This window comes from Rhinolophus sinicus, linkage group LG03, assembly GCF_036562045.2.
Source record: "Rhinolophus sinicus isolate RSC01 linkage group LG03, ASM3656204v1, whole genome shotgun sequence".
Lineage (NCBI taxonomy): Eukaryota > Metazoa > Chordata > Mammalia > Chiroptera > Rhinolophidae > Rhinolophus > Rhinolophus sinicus.
Genome location: NC_133753.1, coordinates 23,238,971 through 23,254,357, shown reverse-complemented (window position 1 = coordinate 23,254,357; position 15,387 = coordinate 23,238,971). Strand labels below are relative to the sequence as shown.

Sequence of the window (15,387 nt, the reverse complement as noted above, 5' to 3'; positions counted from 1 at the left end):
ACTTGCATTTGGACTGTTCTGCTCTTGTTTTTGACCGTTCTGACAGTCCAGTTGGTCTGATTCCTTTTTTCTTTGCTTTACTTTTAATCCCCATGTATGTCTCCTTGGCACTCATGCACATTATTTCTTCTTCTTCTCTGCCTTCTCCTGGTGCTCTTCCCCCTTCTCTTTCCTCCTCTTCCTCCTCCCTTTCCTCCCCTGTCTTACTCTTTCTGCCCCTTCTCCCTCTGGTCTCCCCTTTTCTCGCTGCCTTTTCTCTCACATGTGTCTATAATTTAGGTCTCATTCCTTAATAGTTCATTTCATTAACAAATATTGGTAGGATTCAGCCAATGGTTTAGGATAATAATGTGTTGTTTTTCTATAAATACATTTTATTAATCAGTACAGCAGATAGTATGTTTTTTTTTTTAAATTAAAGTTTATTGGGGCGACAATTGTTAGTAGTTACATAGATTTCAGGTGTACAATTCTGTAATACATTGTCTATACCTCACATTATGTGTTGACCCAGAGTCAGTTCTCTCTCCCTCACCACATATTAGACCCCGTTTATCCTCTTCTAGAGCCCCGCTCCTCCCTCCCCCCTTACCCTCTGGTAACCCCTAAATTATTGTCTGTGTCTATGAGTTTTTGTTCTTTCAATTGTTTGTCTTGTTCTTCTGTTGTTTTTGGTTTATATACCACATATCAGTGAAATCATATGGTTCTCTGCTTTTCCTGTCTGACTTCTTTTGCTTAGCATTCTAATCTCAAGATCCATCCATGTTGTCACAAATGGTCCTATTTCATCTTTTCTTACCGCCAAATAGTATTCCAAGCAGATAGTATGTTGATTTAAAAAATTCTCTCTAATGTCAAATATATTGAAAAGTTGAGATTGGCAAAATGCTTTTGACTTTCTAGTCTGATATTTTCTAGCAGCTTCCCCCAAAGATACAGGAAACCTGGGTGCATTTTAGAGAGGTATTTGAGATACCTAGACTTCAGTAGTGACAACTTTTCTCGTCCCTCTCCCTCTCAGCCTTTTTAATAGTTTAGATGGAAATAGACAAGTGAAGAAATTAAAGAAGTTTCTAGCCATGTTTTTTCTCTTGGAGTTGCAGTGACATTTTCTTGCAGCCTGGTGATATTGTGGCAATAAAGGAGTAAAGCCATTAGCTTTATGGGAGTTAGCAGTTGGGGCAGTCATCATTAACAAGCACCATTACCCCTCAGCCCCTTCCTTTTTCCAACCTCCCAAGTTCCCTAGCCAGGAGCACCTGCCAGAATTCCTACCTGTCCCACCCAAACAGCCCATAAAATGCACACAGTAGCTAGAGTTACAATTGTGGGCTGTGAGTAACAAAAGAGTGGTGTGAATGTGTATAGGAGGCAACTCTTTGAAAGTGACTGACAGAGAAGGTTAAGAATTTTTGGGGTGCTAATTCATTGTTTACGGGAGTAGGTTTAGATTAGTAGAGGAAAGTTGCAGCATCGTTATATTCCCAGTCTCTGGAAACCAGGAATATCGTTCATCATGAAGCAGTTCCGCAAAGATTAAAATTAGGTCCTAAAAAGCAAAAAAAAAAAAAAAGGTTAAAATAAAAATATGAAAAGATGGTGTAGATGCTTGACCACTGCACTGTACACCTGAAACTAAAGTTGGATACAATTGCATGTCAACTATAGTTTAATACATATATAGTCATGGGATATATATATATATAGATATATAGATATAGATATATATAGCATAGGGAATAGAGTCAATGGAATTGTAATAGATACATGCGACGTCAGAGGGGCAATAGATTGGAGTGGGGTTTTCACTATTGCATTGTTTTGTACACCTGAAACTAATAAAAACAATATATATAAAAAGAAAAATGAACAACAAATAAGAAAACATAGACCGATAATTTAAAAAAGACAACAAAAAAAGAACAACAAAAACAAAAAGACAAAAATCATAAATTTAAAAAACAAAAATTGGAGCTACTCATTCGATGTTATTTAGCAATGTGCTTATAAATATGTCCATGTGTTCCTTAAAACAATCCTAATAGGTAATAACTATTTCTTAAGATATTTTTATTATTAACCTTTTAATACAGAGTTTAGTTGATCAACACTTTTTTTCTCAAAATTCAAAATTTTAATTCTTTTCTTATTGGGGAATATTGGGGAACAGTGTGTTTCTCTAGGGCCCATCAGCTCCAAATCATTGTCCTTCAATCTTGTTGTGGAGGACGCAGCTCAGCTCCAAGTCCAGTCACCGTTTTTAATTTTAGTTGCAGGGGGCGCAGCCCACTATCCCATGCGGGAATTGAACCAGCAACCTTGTTGTTGAGAGCTCCCGCTCTAACCAACTGAGTCTTCCAGCCACCCCTCTGGAAGCTCAGCTGCAGCTCTGTGGAGGGCACAGTTCACTGACCCATGTGGGAATTGAACTGGCAACCCTGTTGTTAAGAGCTCATGCTGTAACCAACTGAGCCATTCAGCCACCCCCCAAATTTTAATTCTTAATTATGAAAAATTTCAAAAATATTCAAAAACAGAAAACACAATGGACCCCCATATATTTATTTATCACCCAAATCTAACAATTATAAAGATTTTGCCATATTTGCTTAACTTATTCCTTTTTCCAACATTTTTAAATAACATTCTTTTCTAAAATGCTTAATCTTTATTACACCATTTTAATGTATGCTTATTTCGTGCTCTCCTTACATAATTTCAGAGGACTCTTAAATAGTGTGAGGTGATGAGGCAACTTGAGTTTGGAGGAGTTACTGCCAGTGGCTTTCTGATCAGAGTCATGCTGTTCCATGTGAAGTACATGAGTAGTTTCAGCAACCAATAAGTAGTGTGTGACAATTGTGGCTGCTTGCTCAAGGGTTGTGAAAGAATTCAGGAGGCAGGTAGAAATACAGAAGGAAGATTTATTAAACTAAAGGATCGCTGGGCAGAGTCTGCTGGAAACTATTGTGTCAAGTCTTTGTTTCGCCTAAAGTTTTATATTTTCTAACCAGGATGTAAATTGCTTCGGCCTGTGGTGGGATTTTCTGTTGAGTTCGGCTTTGTCCGTTGGGGTGGGGGAAGTAGTTAAACTGGTTATCGCCACCTTTGCACATGTTCCGTAGATTTAAGTTGAAGCCAGGAGTGGATCCTATACAGATGCAAAACCTCTCTAAGGTCATAGGGCGAGCATGGCTGAAGTAAACAGAACCACTGAAACTAGTATGCCTAGTAAGTGCACAGCAAGCAGACCCATCAAGGCCTGGCAGAAAGGAGGCAAAGAAAAGAAAGAAAAGAATACTTTCAAAAAAATCCCAAACTAAATTAAATTACACCTGCTAATTCGAATTATACCTGTGATCCAAATCTTACAATAGAAGATTTAGTGCCACCATTACAATCCCCCCTGTCTCATCAACAATGAGAAAAGTCTTCAAAGCATCCATTAATATTTTGGCTTTTCCAAATTATACACTAAATAAGCATTCACACTTCAAAGGTGTTTTTTAATGATTATATTGATTCTCTCCTAACTCTTTAAACTTTATGCTTGATTCCCCTTTCATCCCGACATGTACTGTTTAATGTGTTCCCAGAGATTGGAAGGGAATTAAAATTTTCCCCAAAATCTTCTGTAAAGTTTTATTCTAACCATGATTAATCTCTGTGTTAGCACATTCATTCATTTATTTATTGGTTCAACAAATATCTATTGAGCTCCTACTCCATGCCAAGCATTGTTCTGGGTGCTGAAGATACTCCAGAGGCAAAGTTAAACAGATAAAGTCTCTGCCTTCACATGTTGCTTATATCTGCTGATTCCATGGATTTTCTTTATATAGGTATCTCATCATGGAGTTGCCTACCAGAAAATCTATTTTTTATAACTCCCATGCTAGTTTTGAAGATTAATATATATTGGTCTCCCTTGTGTCCAAAGGCAAATAGTTGTTTGTATACAGGGATGTATTAGTCAGCTCAGGCTGCCATAACAAAATACCATAGATGGTGTGGCTTAAACCATAGAAATTTATTTCTCACAGTTGAGGCTGGGAAGTCCAAGATCGAGGTGCCAACAAGGTAGATTTCATTCTGATGCTTCTTCTCCGGGGTTGTAGGTGGCTGCCGTCACACCATGTGCTCACGTGATCTCTGTGCTTGAGCAGAGAGAGTACACGCTCTCTGCTGATCCTTCTTTTAATGGCACTGATTTCATCAGACCAGGATCTCACCCTCCAGACCTCATCTAATCCTAATGTTTCCCCGAAACGCCATCTCCAGATACCATCACATTGGGGGTTAGGGCTTCACCATGGGAATTAGAGGTGACACAGACGTTCAGTCCATAACAATGAGTATCGCTGAAAAGATCAAAAATTAGTTACCAAAATGGCTTTCCGTAGCTAGTCTACACAAAGAGAAAAATAAATACAGTAATAGCTCCTGACAGTGGGCTTCTTCTCTCTGGTCAAAGTTACTTCTAGGGATTTAGAAAGTCAACTTGCACCCACAGTTCTTGAATTATTTCTGACTCTTCCTGCTCAAAAGATCTGTCTCATTTTATTAGTCAGTTCATCTATTTCAATAACACTGCATTCTCATGCTTTGTACCATAAGGCTTCCCTTGTTACCTTTGTGTTTCTCTGCTCACGGAACATCAGAGTCACTTAAAACATTTGTTCTCAGGTGACCTTTCTGATCACCCTTCAGCGGGGAAGTAGCCCAAATCATCTTTGGGGATCCGTGATGAGCATGATGCATTTGTTTGCCTCTGTTGAATGCCCAGGGCAGTCATCCTTGACTCAGGTCTCTTAGACGTCCAGCAGCCACAGTATTTCTCAAGTTGTAGTCTTTTGGTCACAGCTCTTTTATGTGTCACTGATGACTCTCATCTCAGTATTTCCCCCCTCAAGTTCAAAACATCCCACAGCCCAACTTTTTCATCTGTGACTTAATATATTGCTCCTTGGTTTTCTGTCTTATATCTCAGTTCTTCTAATTCTCCTTCCCCAGTGTTGAAGAGAATGTAGTTACTTACTGAAATATATACACACTTAATTTTATATTGAAGGTATTTTCAGATTTTTTTCTTGTATTCTTGCAAATATTAGATGCGTTCTAAACCAAGATTCGGAGTAACCATTAGGTTAGAAAGACATATAGACATCTTTCTTTTTTTTCTGCTTGTTTCTCTCAACCCAAGGTGTTTTCCTACTCTTCTCTTTTCTTGCCTTTGATTTTACTAGCTTTCCTCTATTTTCCAGGGTTTCAGACTAAGAGATTAATTATAGAAAATGGGCTTTGTATTTGAGCTTATGCATGTTGGGAAAGGTAATGTCGTCGAGTGACTGAATGGAGGGAAATGAAGAAAGATGACAAAAATGTTTTTTGTTTGTTTGTTTTTCTTTTTCCTTCTTCTTAGCGTTCCCGTCCACTCTCTGCCAGTGACGCGGAGATGAAAAACCTTGTGGGCTCAGCCCGGGAGAAGGTGCCGGGGAAGTTAGGTGGTTCTGTGCTTGGTCTGTCAATGGAGGAGGTAAAGATAACTCCATTTCAGGCTTTTGTGGGTTAACACAGGGTTCAGTGAAAATTAGTGAGTTATTCATAACATTCATAACAAACTAATATTTTACGTATATTGAAAAGAGAAAGATTCAAGATGGGGGACATATCTTCTCAGAAAACAGCATCTTAAGTGGAATTAATTCCTCCCTCATGCTTTTTTCATATTCTTGGGTCATAACTCTCTTCCTCAGACCTATAATCACATGGATTCCAGTTTTCATTTTATTTTATTTTCCCTCCCTCCATGCAGATAAAAGTTTTGCGGAGGGTGAAGGAAGAGAATGATCGGAGAGGTGGATTTATTCGCATATTCCCTACATCAGAGACATGGGAAATATATGGGTGAGGTGACTACCTTTTTTTTCTTTTTCAATCCGTCCCTCAGGTCCACAGAATTGGATTAATTGTGACACAGTGTCCTTGCTCCCCACATAGTGCCTTTCTTTTTTTGTTTATTTTTATGAGAATGTGAATATTACCCAACCCAAGAATGAAAGCACTAACAGTAATTTAATCTACATACCTGTGCATTATTCCTCTTCTTCCAGTTTATTTTTCAATCCTCTGCCTCTTTCCTAACTAGCCCTCTAACCCAGGGTTGGACACTGTCTAAATTTTGGGGTTATTCTTACCTTGATTTGGAAAAGAAAATTGTTTTATCATCTGTATATGTGACTAAATGGTATGTTATTTATTTTTAATCATGGAGTTGTAGTTTACGTGCAATAAAATGTATACATTTTAAGTGTAGTTTGATGATGAGTTTTAACAAATATAAACACCAATTTAACTATTGCTATCAATCACCACACGATACAGAACATTCCTATTACCTCCAGAAGTCCTCTCCTGCCCCTTTACAATCAGTCGCCCTCATTACCCCAAGTCTCAGACACCTACTGATCTGCTTTATGTCACTGTAGTTTTTCTAGAATTTCATATAAATGGAATCATACAGCATATACTCCTTGGTGTCAGGATTCTTTTGTTTGGTATAATGTTTTTGAGATTTATCCATGTTGTGGTGTAAAGTAATAGTTCATCCCTTATTACTGTTATGTACTGTATCATTGTATGAATGTACCACAATTTGTTTATCCATTCACCTGTTGTGGAACATTTGGATTGTGTCCATTTGGGGGCTATTATGAAGAAAACTACTATGAACATTCATGTACGAGTCCCTGTATGGATACATGATTTTATTTCTCTTGAATAAATACCTAGGAGTGGAATAGGTGGGTTGTATGATAAGGATTTAAGGGTAGTACCAATTTACATTTCACCAACATAAAATGTATGAGAGTTCCAGTTGCTCCTCATCCATGCCAACACTTGTTATTGTCAGGCTTTTAATTGTAGGCATTCTAGTAGTAGCATATCTCTATGGTTTTTACTTGCTTTTCTCTGAATAATGATACTGAGCATTCATGTGCTATTGGCTATTTGTGTATCTTTTTTCTTTTCATTTTAAATTTACGATTTTTGTCTTTTTATTGTGTTGTGAAAGACTCTTGATACAAGTCCTTTCTCAGATATTTATATTGTGAATATTTTCTTCAAGTTTATGGCTAGCCTTTTCACTTTTGTAACAGTGGCTTTTAAAAAACAGAAGTTCTTTAAATTTTAGCGAAGTCCAGTTGACCAGATTTTTACTAATATATATTTATTGAGTATTAACCAAGTGTTTAGCACTTTGCTGGGTGCTTTCGAGTATAAAACAATTATTAGATGGGATCCCTGCCCTTTGAGAGTTAACAGTATGATTTTGGAGATATTATTTATGCATATAATAAAAATAGCACAGAATTATGTAACTCTTTCTAATTGTAATATACTTTATATACATCATTGTTATTCTCATTTTAATGATAAGGAAAGTAAGGCTGAGTAAAGTAATGTGACTTGCCTATGAAAACACAGTGGGGCTTGATTCAGGAATTCTGACTCCAGATCCTACTTTTTTCCTGCTGCATCAAGCTGCTTTCCAAGAAGAAAAATGTTACTGTGTGAGACAGTATATGACAGGCACTCAGACATACAGCAAAGGCCAGGGCAGTTCAGACAGGGGCACCGCTATAGACTTGGCGCGGTCGTATCAGGATGGCTTCACGTTATAGGGCAGATTTGAGCTGCTTGTTGCGGAACAGATTATGGATGGTATCTAGATGGAGGCAAAAGGATCAGTAGAAGATGTGGTGTGAGAGGCTTGTAAGGAGACTTGTCTGGCTGTATTGTAGGATTCCCGTTGGGGAACTGTGTGGAGAAGGAGGGAATGAATTGGGGGTATAGATAGCCAACTTTAGGGAGCTTGGAAGAGAAAGTGTATACCTCTAGTAATAGGTGTCAAGGAGCCGTTGAAGGCTCTTGGGGAATAACGTGATTCCAACAATCTTCTGTCCCCGTTTTCATGCCCTTTTTGCACCTCCCATTCCTAGCTTCATCTGACCTTTTCCCCCAGCTATGTATGATTTTTTGGGAGTTGTTTGATTTTCTGAATTTAGTATATCACCGTTTAGTAATCCAAGAAACACTGCTTTTATTTCTTTTTATTTTCTCAATTAAGTTCTCTATTCTCTTAATTTTCTTGTATTTGCCACTACTCTAGTAGTTTATGATTTTAATTTGAGCAGCCGCCTCCTCCTTTGCCACTTTAGAAACGGTATATAAGTAACCTGTCACTTCTGTGCTTGATTCATTGTTTTATTTCTTCGCCTCAGCTTAGGAAATAACCAGTCTCTGTCTTTGTCTTTCAGCTCCTATCTTGAACACAAGACCTCCATGAATTATATGCTGGCAACACGTCTCTTCCAGGACAGGTAGGGATTTGCTATTCTTATAAATTTGGTAGGACTAGATCACAAAATTAGAGGAGAAAGTACATGCAAAAGAAGGAAAAAAGCTTTATAAAAGTCCTCATGCAAAACCTTTGCTAGAAAGGGAGGGCCTTGCAGAAAACACAGTATAATACCTCATTTTTTAAAGAATTCATTCACTCTCAGCACTTTGTAAAGTTTCCAGAGGCTAGGAATATTAAACTATAACTGGGCTGCCTTCATGGAGAATGGGGAAGACCTGTTTACTAACAAATATGCCATTTTATTAATATAAAGAGGGCGCCAAAAACAATGGATATACATTTTAAGAAAGGATAAAATTATTAAAATTGTAATAGTCAATATATACCGATAACAAAGGATGAATACAAGTCATGTAGATAAATTTTTTTGGCGCCCCCGGTATATTTATTGAGTATTAACCAAGTGTCTAGCACTCTGCTTGGTGCTTTGGACTGTAAAACAATTATTAATGGGATTAAACCATAAAGATCTTCACATTTTAAAGATCCTTTTAATTTTAAAAACTCAAACCATAAAGATCTTTAAGCAATCTTATCAGAGGCCCTGAACTTTATTCTTTTTAAAGGAAGGTCTTTACTCAGTGCATTTTTTCTTTAGACACAGTTTTAGCAGACATGGTCATCTGTTTTCCAGACTAGAAGAGATTAGAATGATCAGATTAGAAAAGGTGGAGGGGAGGTAATTCACAAAATAAATACACTGAGAATTGTAAGAAATGACAACTGATAACCTCGATACAAGGGGAAATAGGGGGAAATGATGGAAAACAGACACTGGAATTCACATAGCACAGCAGTCAGGAACTGCTTAGTCCCACAGACTTTTGTTGCCCCTGAGTCATAAGTGCTTTACAATACAGTTCAGTAATTGACTCTCAAAATAAGGTACCTTAGTTATTTAGAGAAACCTGTATTAGTTTCAGGGTATGGGTGCTTTATTTGTAGAATTCTTAAAATAGACACCTAGATTTCAGCCATTTCCTGCAATTTCATGATCTGTTATCAGGAAATATATGAGATTTGCAATTTTTCTCTGTAAATTTGTAGTTGTGACCATTGATTAATTACATTGTGTGGCTTCTAGTGAAAGAAATCTTCAGATTTGCTTAGACGATATAGAAGCTCAGTTCTTTATGTGTAATCTGTCTTTTTCTCTCCCTTTGCTCTGGAAACTTTTACAAGGCTCCTGTATCTTTAGAGTTCATATATTTTACCAAGATGTGTTCTGGTATGTTACTTTTCATTATTTTGGTTTTGCAGTGGACGAGTTCTTTCAGTCTGATGAGTTAAGTCTTTCAACTATAGGAAATAATCCCCCTCATCCTGTCTTTCCTCTCTTTGTGGAACTTCTGCTGGGTGAATTTTAGATCATTTGCTGTATACTCCATATTTCTTTACTTTTTTCTTTTGATCTCATTGTCTCTTAGCTTTAAATTCTGAGAGATTTCTTGAACTTTGTCTCGTAAAACTCAAAATAAATCTAAACTCTAAAAATTTCAGCCTTACGTATCTTATTCAAGACCAGCACAGAAGGGTTGTTCAATTTACTTTTTTATTTTGGCAAGAATGATTTTAATATCCAAGAACTCTTTTTGCTTTTTGACTAGTTTTCATAGTTTGTGGATATAATATCTTTTGACATTTCTTTGATTATCATAATTAGTTTTTTTTAAAGTTCCTTTCTGGATTTTTGTTGTTGTTGTTGCACTATATTTAATTCTTGTGCATTAGTTCTGTTGTTCATGTCATTCTTTCTAATTTATAGCATTATAGTTCATCAAATATTTGGTGATCTTTGATTGTCCAGTCCTATTTATAAGTAATGAACTGTTTGCTTCGGATAGGTAGTTTTCTCACTGATTGTTTGCTTCGATAGGTAGTTTTCTCACAGATTGTTGCTTCGGATAGGCAGTTTCTCACCGATTGATTGTTTGCTTCGGATAGGTAGTTTTCTCACCGATTGTATCAGTCTGTTTCTGAACTGACATGGGCTGTGTGCTTGAGGCTAGGTCTTTCCACACTTGGGCTTCCCATGAGAGAGAAGGAAGGCAGAGCAGACAATCTAGGGACCAACACAATAGCCAAAATTAGGAAACATTCTCCCAGGGGTAGCATAACAATAAAACAATTTTGAGATGTAATAATATATATGTGCTTCTTTATTAACACATTCACTAGCAAGACATAGCAGTGGGTCTAAAAACTACCACAGTTTCAGAAATATGATAAGTGTTGCCAATATTTTGAGACACCTATAACAACTCTAAAGTAATATGAAAAAAGATGTTATTTTTTTCGGAAACAAAGCACACTAGTACTACTGTTCATGGTTTCCTACATGTATATGAAGAAAATGCTAAATTTCAGTTAGAGAATTAAATTTTTTTTGGTGCACTCCCTGAATTCTTTCTTCAGGCCCCAGTTAACACTTCCACTTACAAAGCATTCTAAAAACTTTTATTAAAAAACCCCTGAATTTTCCTATTTAGCAAAGAAAGGCCCTTATGATCTACTCTTGACTACCTTTTTAGCCTAATCTCCACTTTTCCACACAACTTGTGGCTGATCAGACCATAGCTACTTGCTTTTTCAAGGCTCCCTATCCTTATATACTGTCACTTGGAATGACCTTCAGCCCATCCCGAAATGTTTCTTCCAGCTATGTCCTGCATCCTCTTACCCAGCCTAGGAGGAGGTTCTCCCAGCCCTTTTTACCCCTCAGTCTGATTTAGAGTCCCACATTATATTATAATTGCCTGTTTACTAACTCGTCTGTGGACTTTACACATTAGCTTTCAAGACTGAGTACTTTGTTAAGTTCATCTTCGTCGGTATCAAGAATCTACCACATAGTACGCACACACACAAAAACATTCATTGAAAAAATTAAAATTGAAAGTGTGTTTATTGCAAGAGCTAACATCTTCCAATAAGTCTGTTCTCTTCGATCAGAATTGATGTTTTCCTTTTCCAAATTCCATTGTATTAGTGTCAGAACGACTTTCAAACTAATTCTCTAATCATTTGTTTTATGGTAATTTTATCTGCCTTTCCTGCCCTCCCCCAATCCTCCCTTAATTACCCATCCTGCCCTGGCAAACAGTAGCTTACATACTACCTTATAGTATGGCAGTATTTTTAATCCTGCCATATTAGTCACACCTGGGGAATCTTGTGAACCATATTTATCCCCTTGCCCCAACTCTCAGACTGAAGTGTTGGTACTAACTAAAAAGCTGCCCAGGAGATGGTAATGTAAAGCCAGGATTGCAAATTCGTGAAGAAAACCATTATCTGATGAAAAAGTTAAAATCATTTTGAGGCTTTCTGATGACAGTATCAGGACATTAGCATGAATAGAACACATAGGAAGGGAAAGAAAACATTTTGGTGATGACACACTTTTCACTTGATTTTCTATACATAGAAAATCTTGACATTGATTGCATCTGTCTCTTTTAAAACCCCCAATACCAAAGGTTACATGTACTCCAATTCCATTTTTGTAACATTTTTGAAATGGTAAAATTTTAGAATGGAGAACAGAGTAAAGGGAGCCAGGGGTTAGGTAACAGGCACGTGGTTATAAAAGGACAACACGGGGGAGCAACCTTCTGGTGCTGCAACTGTTCAGTATCTTGTTTGTGGTGGTGGATACATGCACTTACACAGTGATACAATTGTACCGAACTAAATATACACATTCACAAATGAGTACAAGTGAAACTGGGGAAATGCAAAGAAAACAAAAGAGTGTGAAGTGACAGGAAATTGAATGAGGAGAGAATGTTTTAAAAGAAAAAAAAGCCAATTTAAATTTAAACATAAATGGCACTCGCTTCCTGTGGCCAGAGCCCAACTCTAGTGTATAGACAATGGAGCGCATCACTTGTGGAAACTCTGTTTCTCATGAGCAGCCTTTTTGAACCCCATGAGACTTGAGATTGATTTCTTCTCCTAACACAGTTCAGTGAAAGCATAAAGAGCGCTGGAGTGTGAGGCCTGGGCCCTGGGTTCAAATTTAAACCCAATCAGCTCCCACTTGGGAATGTCATAAAACAGTCTTATCCAGCTTCTTTTTATAGATGAGGCTAATAATAACCTTCTTCACCTGCTTGTTGTGAAGAATCAGTGTGATTTGACTTGGGACTAGATCTATAAATGCAAGTCATTGTTAATGCTTTTTCTCTAACATTCATTCGTCCTGTCCCTTTTGTTTTTTATTGATCCTCCCTTAAGCTTACACTGAGCATGTTTTTAATTCATCTCTCTGCTTCTCCCCCAAGATGGCTTCCCTGGCATAATTCCACATTGAATCTCTGCGATACAAATTTTAGGGGGCTGGGGAGAGAGACAGAGAAAGAGAGAACGCACACACGTGTGCAAGAGAACTCAAGAGAGAATGTCTACATAGGGCTCTAACCCACTTATCCTTTCTACTTCTGTAGGGGAAACCCAAGAAGAAGCTTATTGACAGGAAGAACACGGTAACTGATTTTTAAAAGTTGAGAAATTCTTTCAGTGTACGTGTGTGACCATGCATAGACTAAGCATGGTACTGTATATAACCGTTTTCAGTTTGGTTCAGCTTGAATAGTACCATAAAAATGTTTTCTACTGAAACACTATTCTGTGGAAACTTTTTACAAACTAAGTTTGGGATTTACTTTTTTATAACTACAGGTGTATCATTTCAACTGATAATAATAGCATTCCTGTTTGGCTATGTGAGAGAGACCAAAGTATTAATAAGATTTCAAGACCACTCTCATGTTAGACTCAATTCAAATAAGAAGTTGTGTTTTGGCATTGACATTCCTGGGTCACACAGCTCTGCACCTCACGGGACTGAACAAAGCTGCTTCCAGTTTGCCTCAGGAGTAAAAGTGTGTAGAATACCGTGTTTTCTCAAAAATAAGACTGGGTCTTATATTAATTTTTGCTCCAAAAGACTCATTGGGGTTTACGTTCAGGGGATGTCATCCTGAAAAATCATGCTAGGGGTTATTTTCCGGTTAGGTCTTATTTTCGGGGAAACACGGTACCTGTGGCTCTTCATTTTGACAGAGGAGAGAAAGGTTTTAGAGGAAGGGTTGGGATGGCCTTGCCCAATGGAAGACTCCAACCACAACAAAAACTCTTAACCCCAAACACATACTCTCTGGTTTGGGACATTACGTACATCCCCTTTGTATCTCTTTAAAAAGAAAAATGACAACAAGAAAGAAACGTCCTATATCTAGCTTTTTGTTTTACGTTTAAGAATGAAGATAAACTTGATTTTTCATCCAAATCTTTTGAAATGTAAACCTAATTTTTCTTTAAAGAAGAAAATCATTTTGCTTGCTATTTAATTGAGGAAAAACTGAGAAATCAAGTTTGTAGCTTGTTTCCAAATAAAGTTACACTTAGCTTATAAATTTTCTCCAGTTTTTAGTCAAGGATATGCATGTTAGAGTATATACTATCAATTTGGAAATTCCAAAAAAAAAAGATAAACTCTTAAGCAGTAAGAATATTTAAAGATCATTGAGTTCTGTCCTTTTTTTCACTTTTTTGGCACTCATTTTATATTGCCGTCAGTAAGGAGGAGTTTTTTTTGTGTGTGTGGTATAGAGGTATAAGCAAAGTAAAGGTGGCATATGACAGATTATATGCTGGAACATGAAACAAGTCTTAATACATTTAAAAGGATTAAAATCATACAGAGTATGTTCCTTACCCACAATGGAATTAAAAATCACTAACAATAGAAACTCTTCAAATAGTTAGGAATTAAACAAAACATTTCTAAATAATCCATGGGTCAAGGAAGAAATCTTAGAGGAAATTAGAAAATATTTTGAGCTGAATGATAATAAAAATATACATTAAAATGTGTGATATGGGAGTTTTTCGGGTGAAATTTTATAGTTTTAAATGCTTATGTTAGGAAAAAAAAGACTAAATTGCTGATCTAATATCCATTTTATGAAACTAGAAAAAGGAAGGTAACCCAAAGTAAGTAGAAGAAAAAATATTAAAGTGCAGAAGTCAAATAAAAGACAAATAATAAAGAAAATTAATAAAATCCAAAATTGTTCATTGATAAGATAGCAGAATTGATAAACTCTTAGGTAGACTGATCTGGAAAAAACAGAGAAGACTAATTACCAATATGAGATAGGAAAGAGGAGCTAGAACTATAGAGCCTACAGATTTAAAAAAGATGTTAAGGGAACCTTATTCCATTGCTTTGACAATTTAGATGAAGTGTTCGAATTCCTTGTGGGGAAGGAACACTTAACAAAACTGACACAAACTGAAATAGAAATTATAAATAGTCATATACCTATTCAGAATATTGAATTTGTAATCAAAAACCTTCCTACAAAGAAAACTCCTGGCCCAGTAGTTTCACTAGTGAGCTCCTGTTAAGCTTTTGAGGAAGAAAAGCACCAGTCATACAGAAACTCTCTAAAAAATCTAGGAAGAGACACTTCCCAATTTATTTTACGATGCCAGCATAACTATGACACCAAAACCTGACAAAGACTCTAAAAACAAAGAAAATTATAGGCTACTGTCGTTATGAATATAGACTCAAAATTTCTTAAAAGAATATTAACAAATAGAACCCACCAATATATAAAAAGGATCATACATATGACTGAAGTGAGCTTTTCCCCCCCCCAGTAATGCAAGGTTGGTTTGACGTTTGAAAATTAGTCAGTGTAATTCACCATATTAAATAAAGGAAAAAAGCCAGACGATCATTTTATTTGATGCAATAAAAAGCCTCTGGTGAAATTTAACATATTTATGAGAAAAACTCTTAGCAAATCAGGAATAGAAGGGAACTGCTTCAGTCTGATAAAGGCTTTCTGTGAAAAACCTATTTCTGAGATCGTACTGAAAGGTGAAATACTGAAGGCTTCACTCCTATGATTAGTAGTAAGGCAAGATGTCTGCTGTCACCA

At 36.7% G+C, this 15,387-nt stretch overlaps 1 protein-coding gene across 16 annotated transcripts in view; it reads left to right on the top strand.

Annotated features, from left to right (window-relative positions):
- TTLL5 (tubulin tyrosine ligase like 5) overlaps window positions 1–15,387 on the top strand; it is a 240,495-nt gene that overhangs the window by 72,311 nt on the left and 152,797 nt on the right. For 12 of the 16 annotated variants that reach the window (XR_012494588.1, XM_019733592.2, XM_019733588.2 and 9 more), the window contains 4 exons: window positions 5,426–5,539; window positions 5,819–5,910; window positions 8,325–8,387; window positions 12,877–12,915. Coding sequence is in view for 15 of the 16 variants with exons in the window: in XM_019733592.2 (XP_019589151.2) it covers window positions 5,426–5,539; window positions 5,819–5,910; window positions 8,325–8,387; window positions 12,877–12,915 (308 nt within the window). In the remaining variant the exon portion in view is untranslated. The remainder of the gene's footprint in view (window positions 1–5,425; window positions 5,540–5,818; window positions 5,911–8,324; window positions 8,388–12,876; window positions 12,916–15,387) is intronic. The other 4 variants (XM_074327194.1, XM_019733593.2, XM_074327190.1 and 1 more) reach the window with 1 other exon arrangement.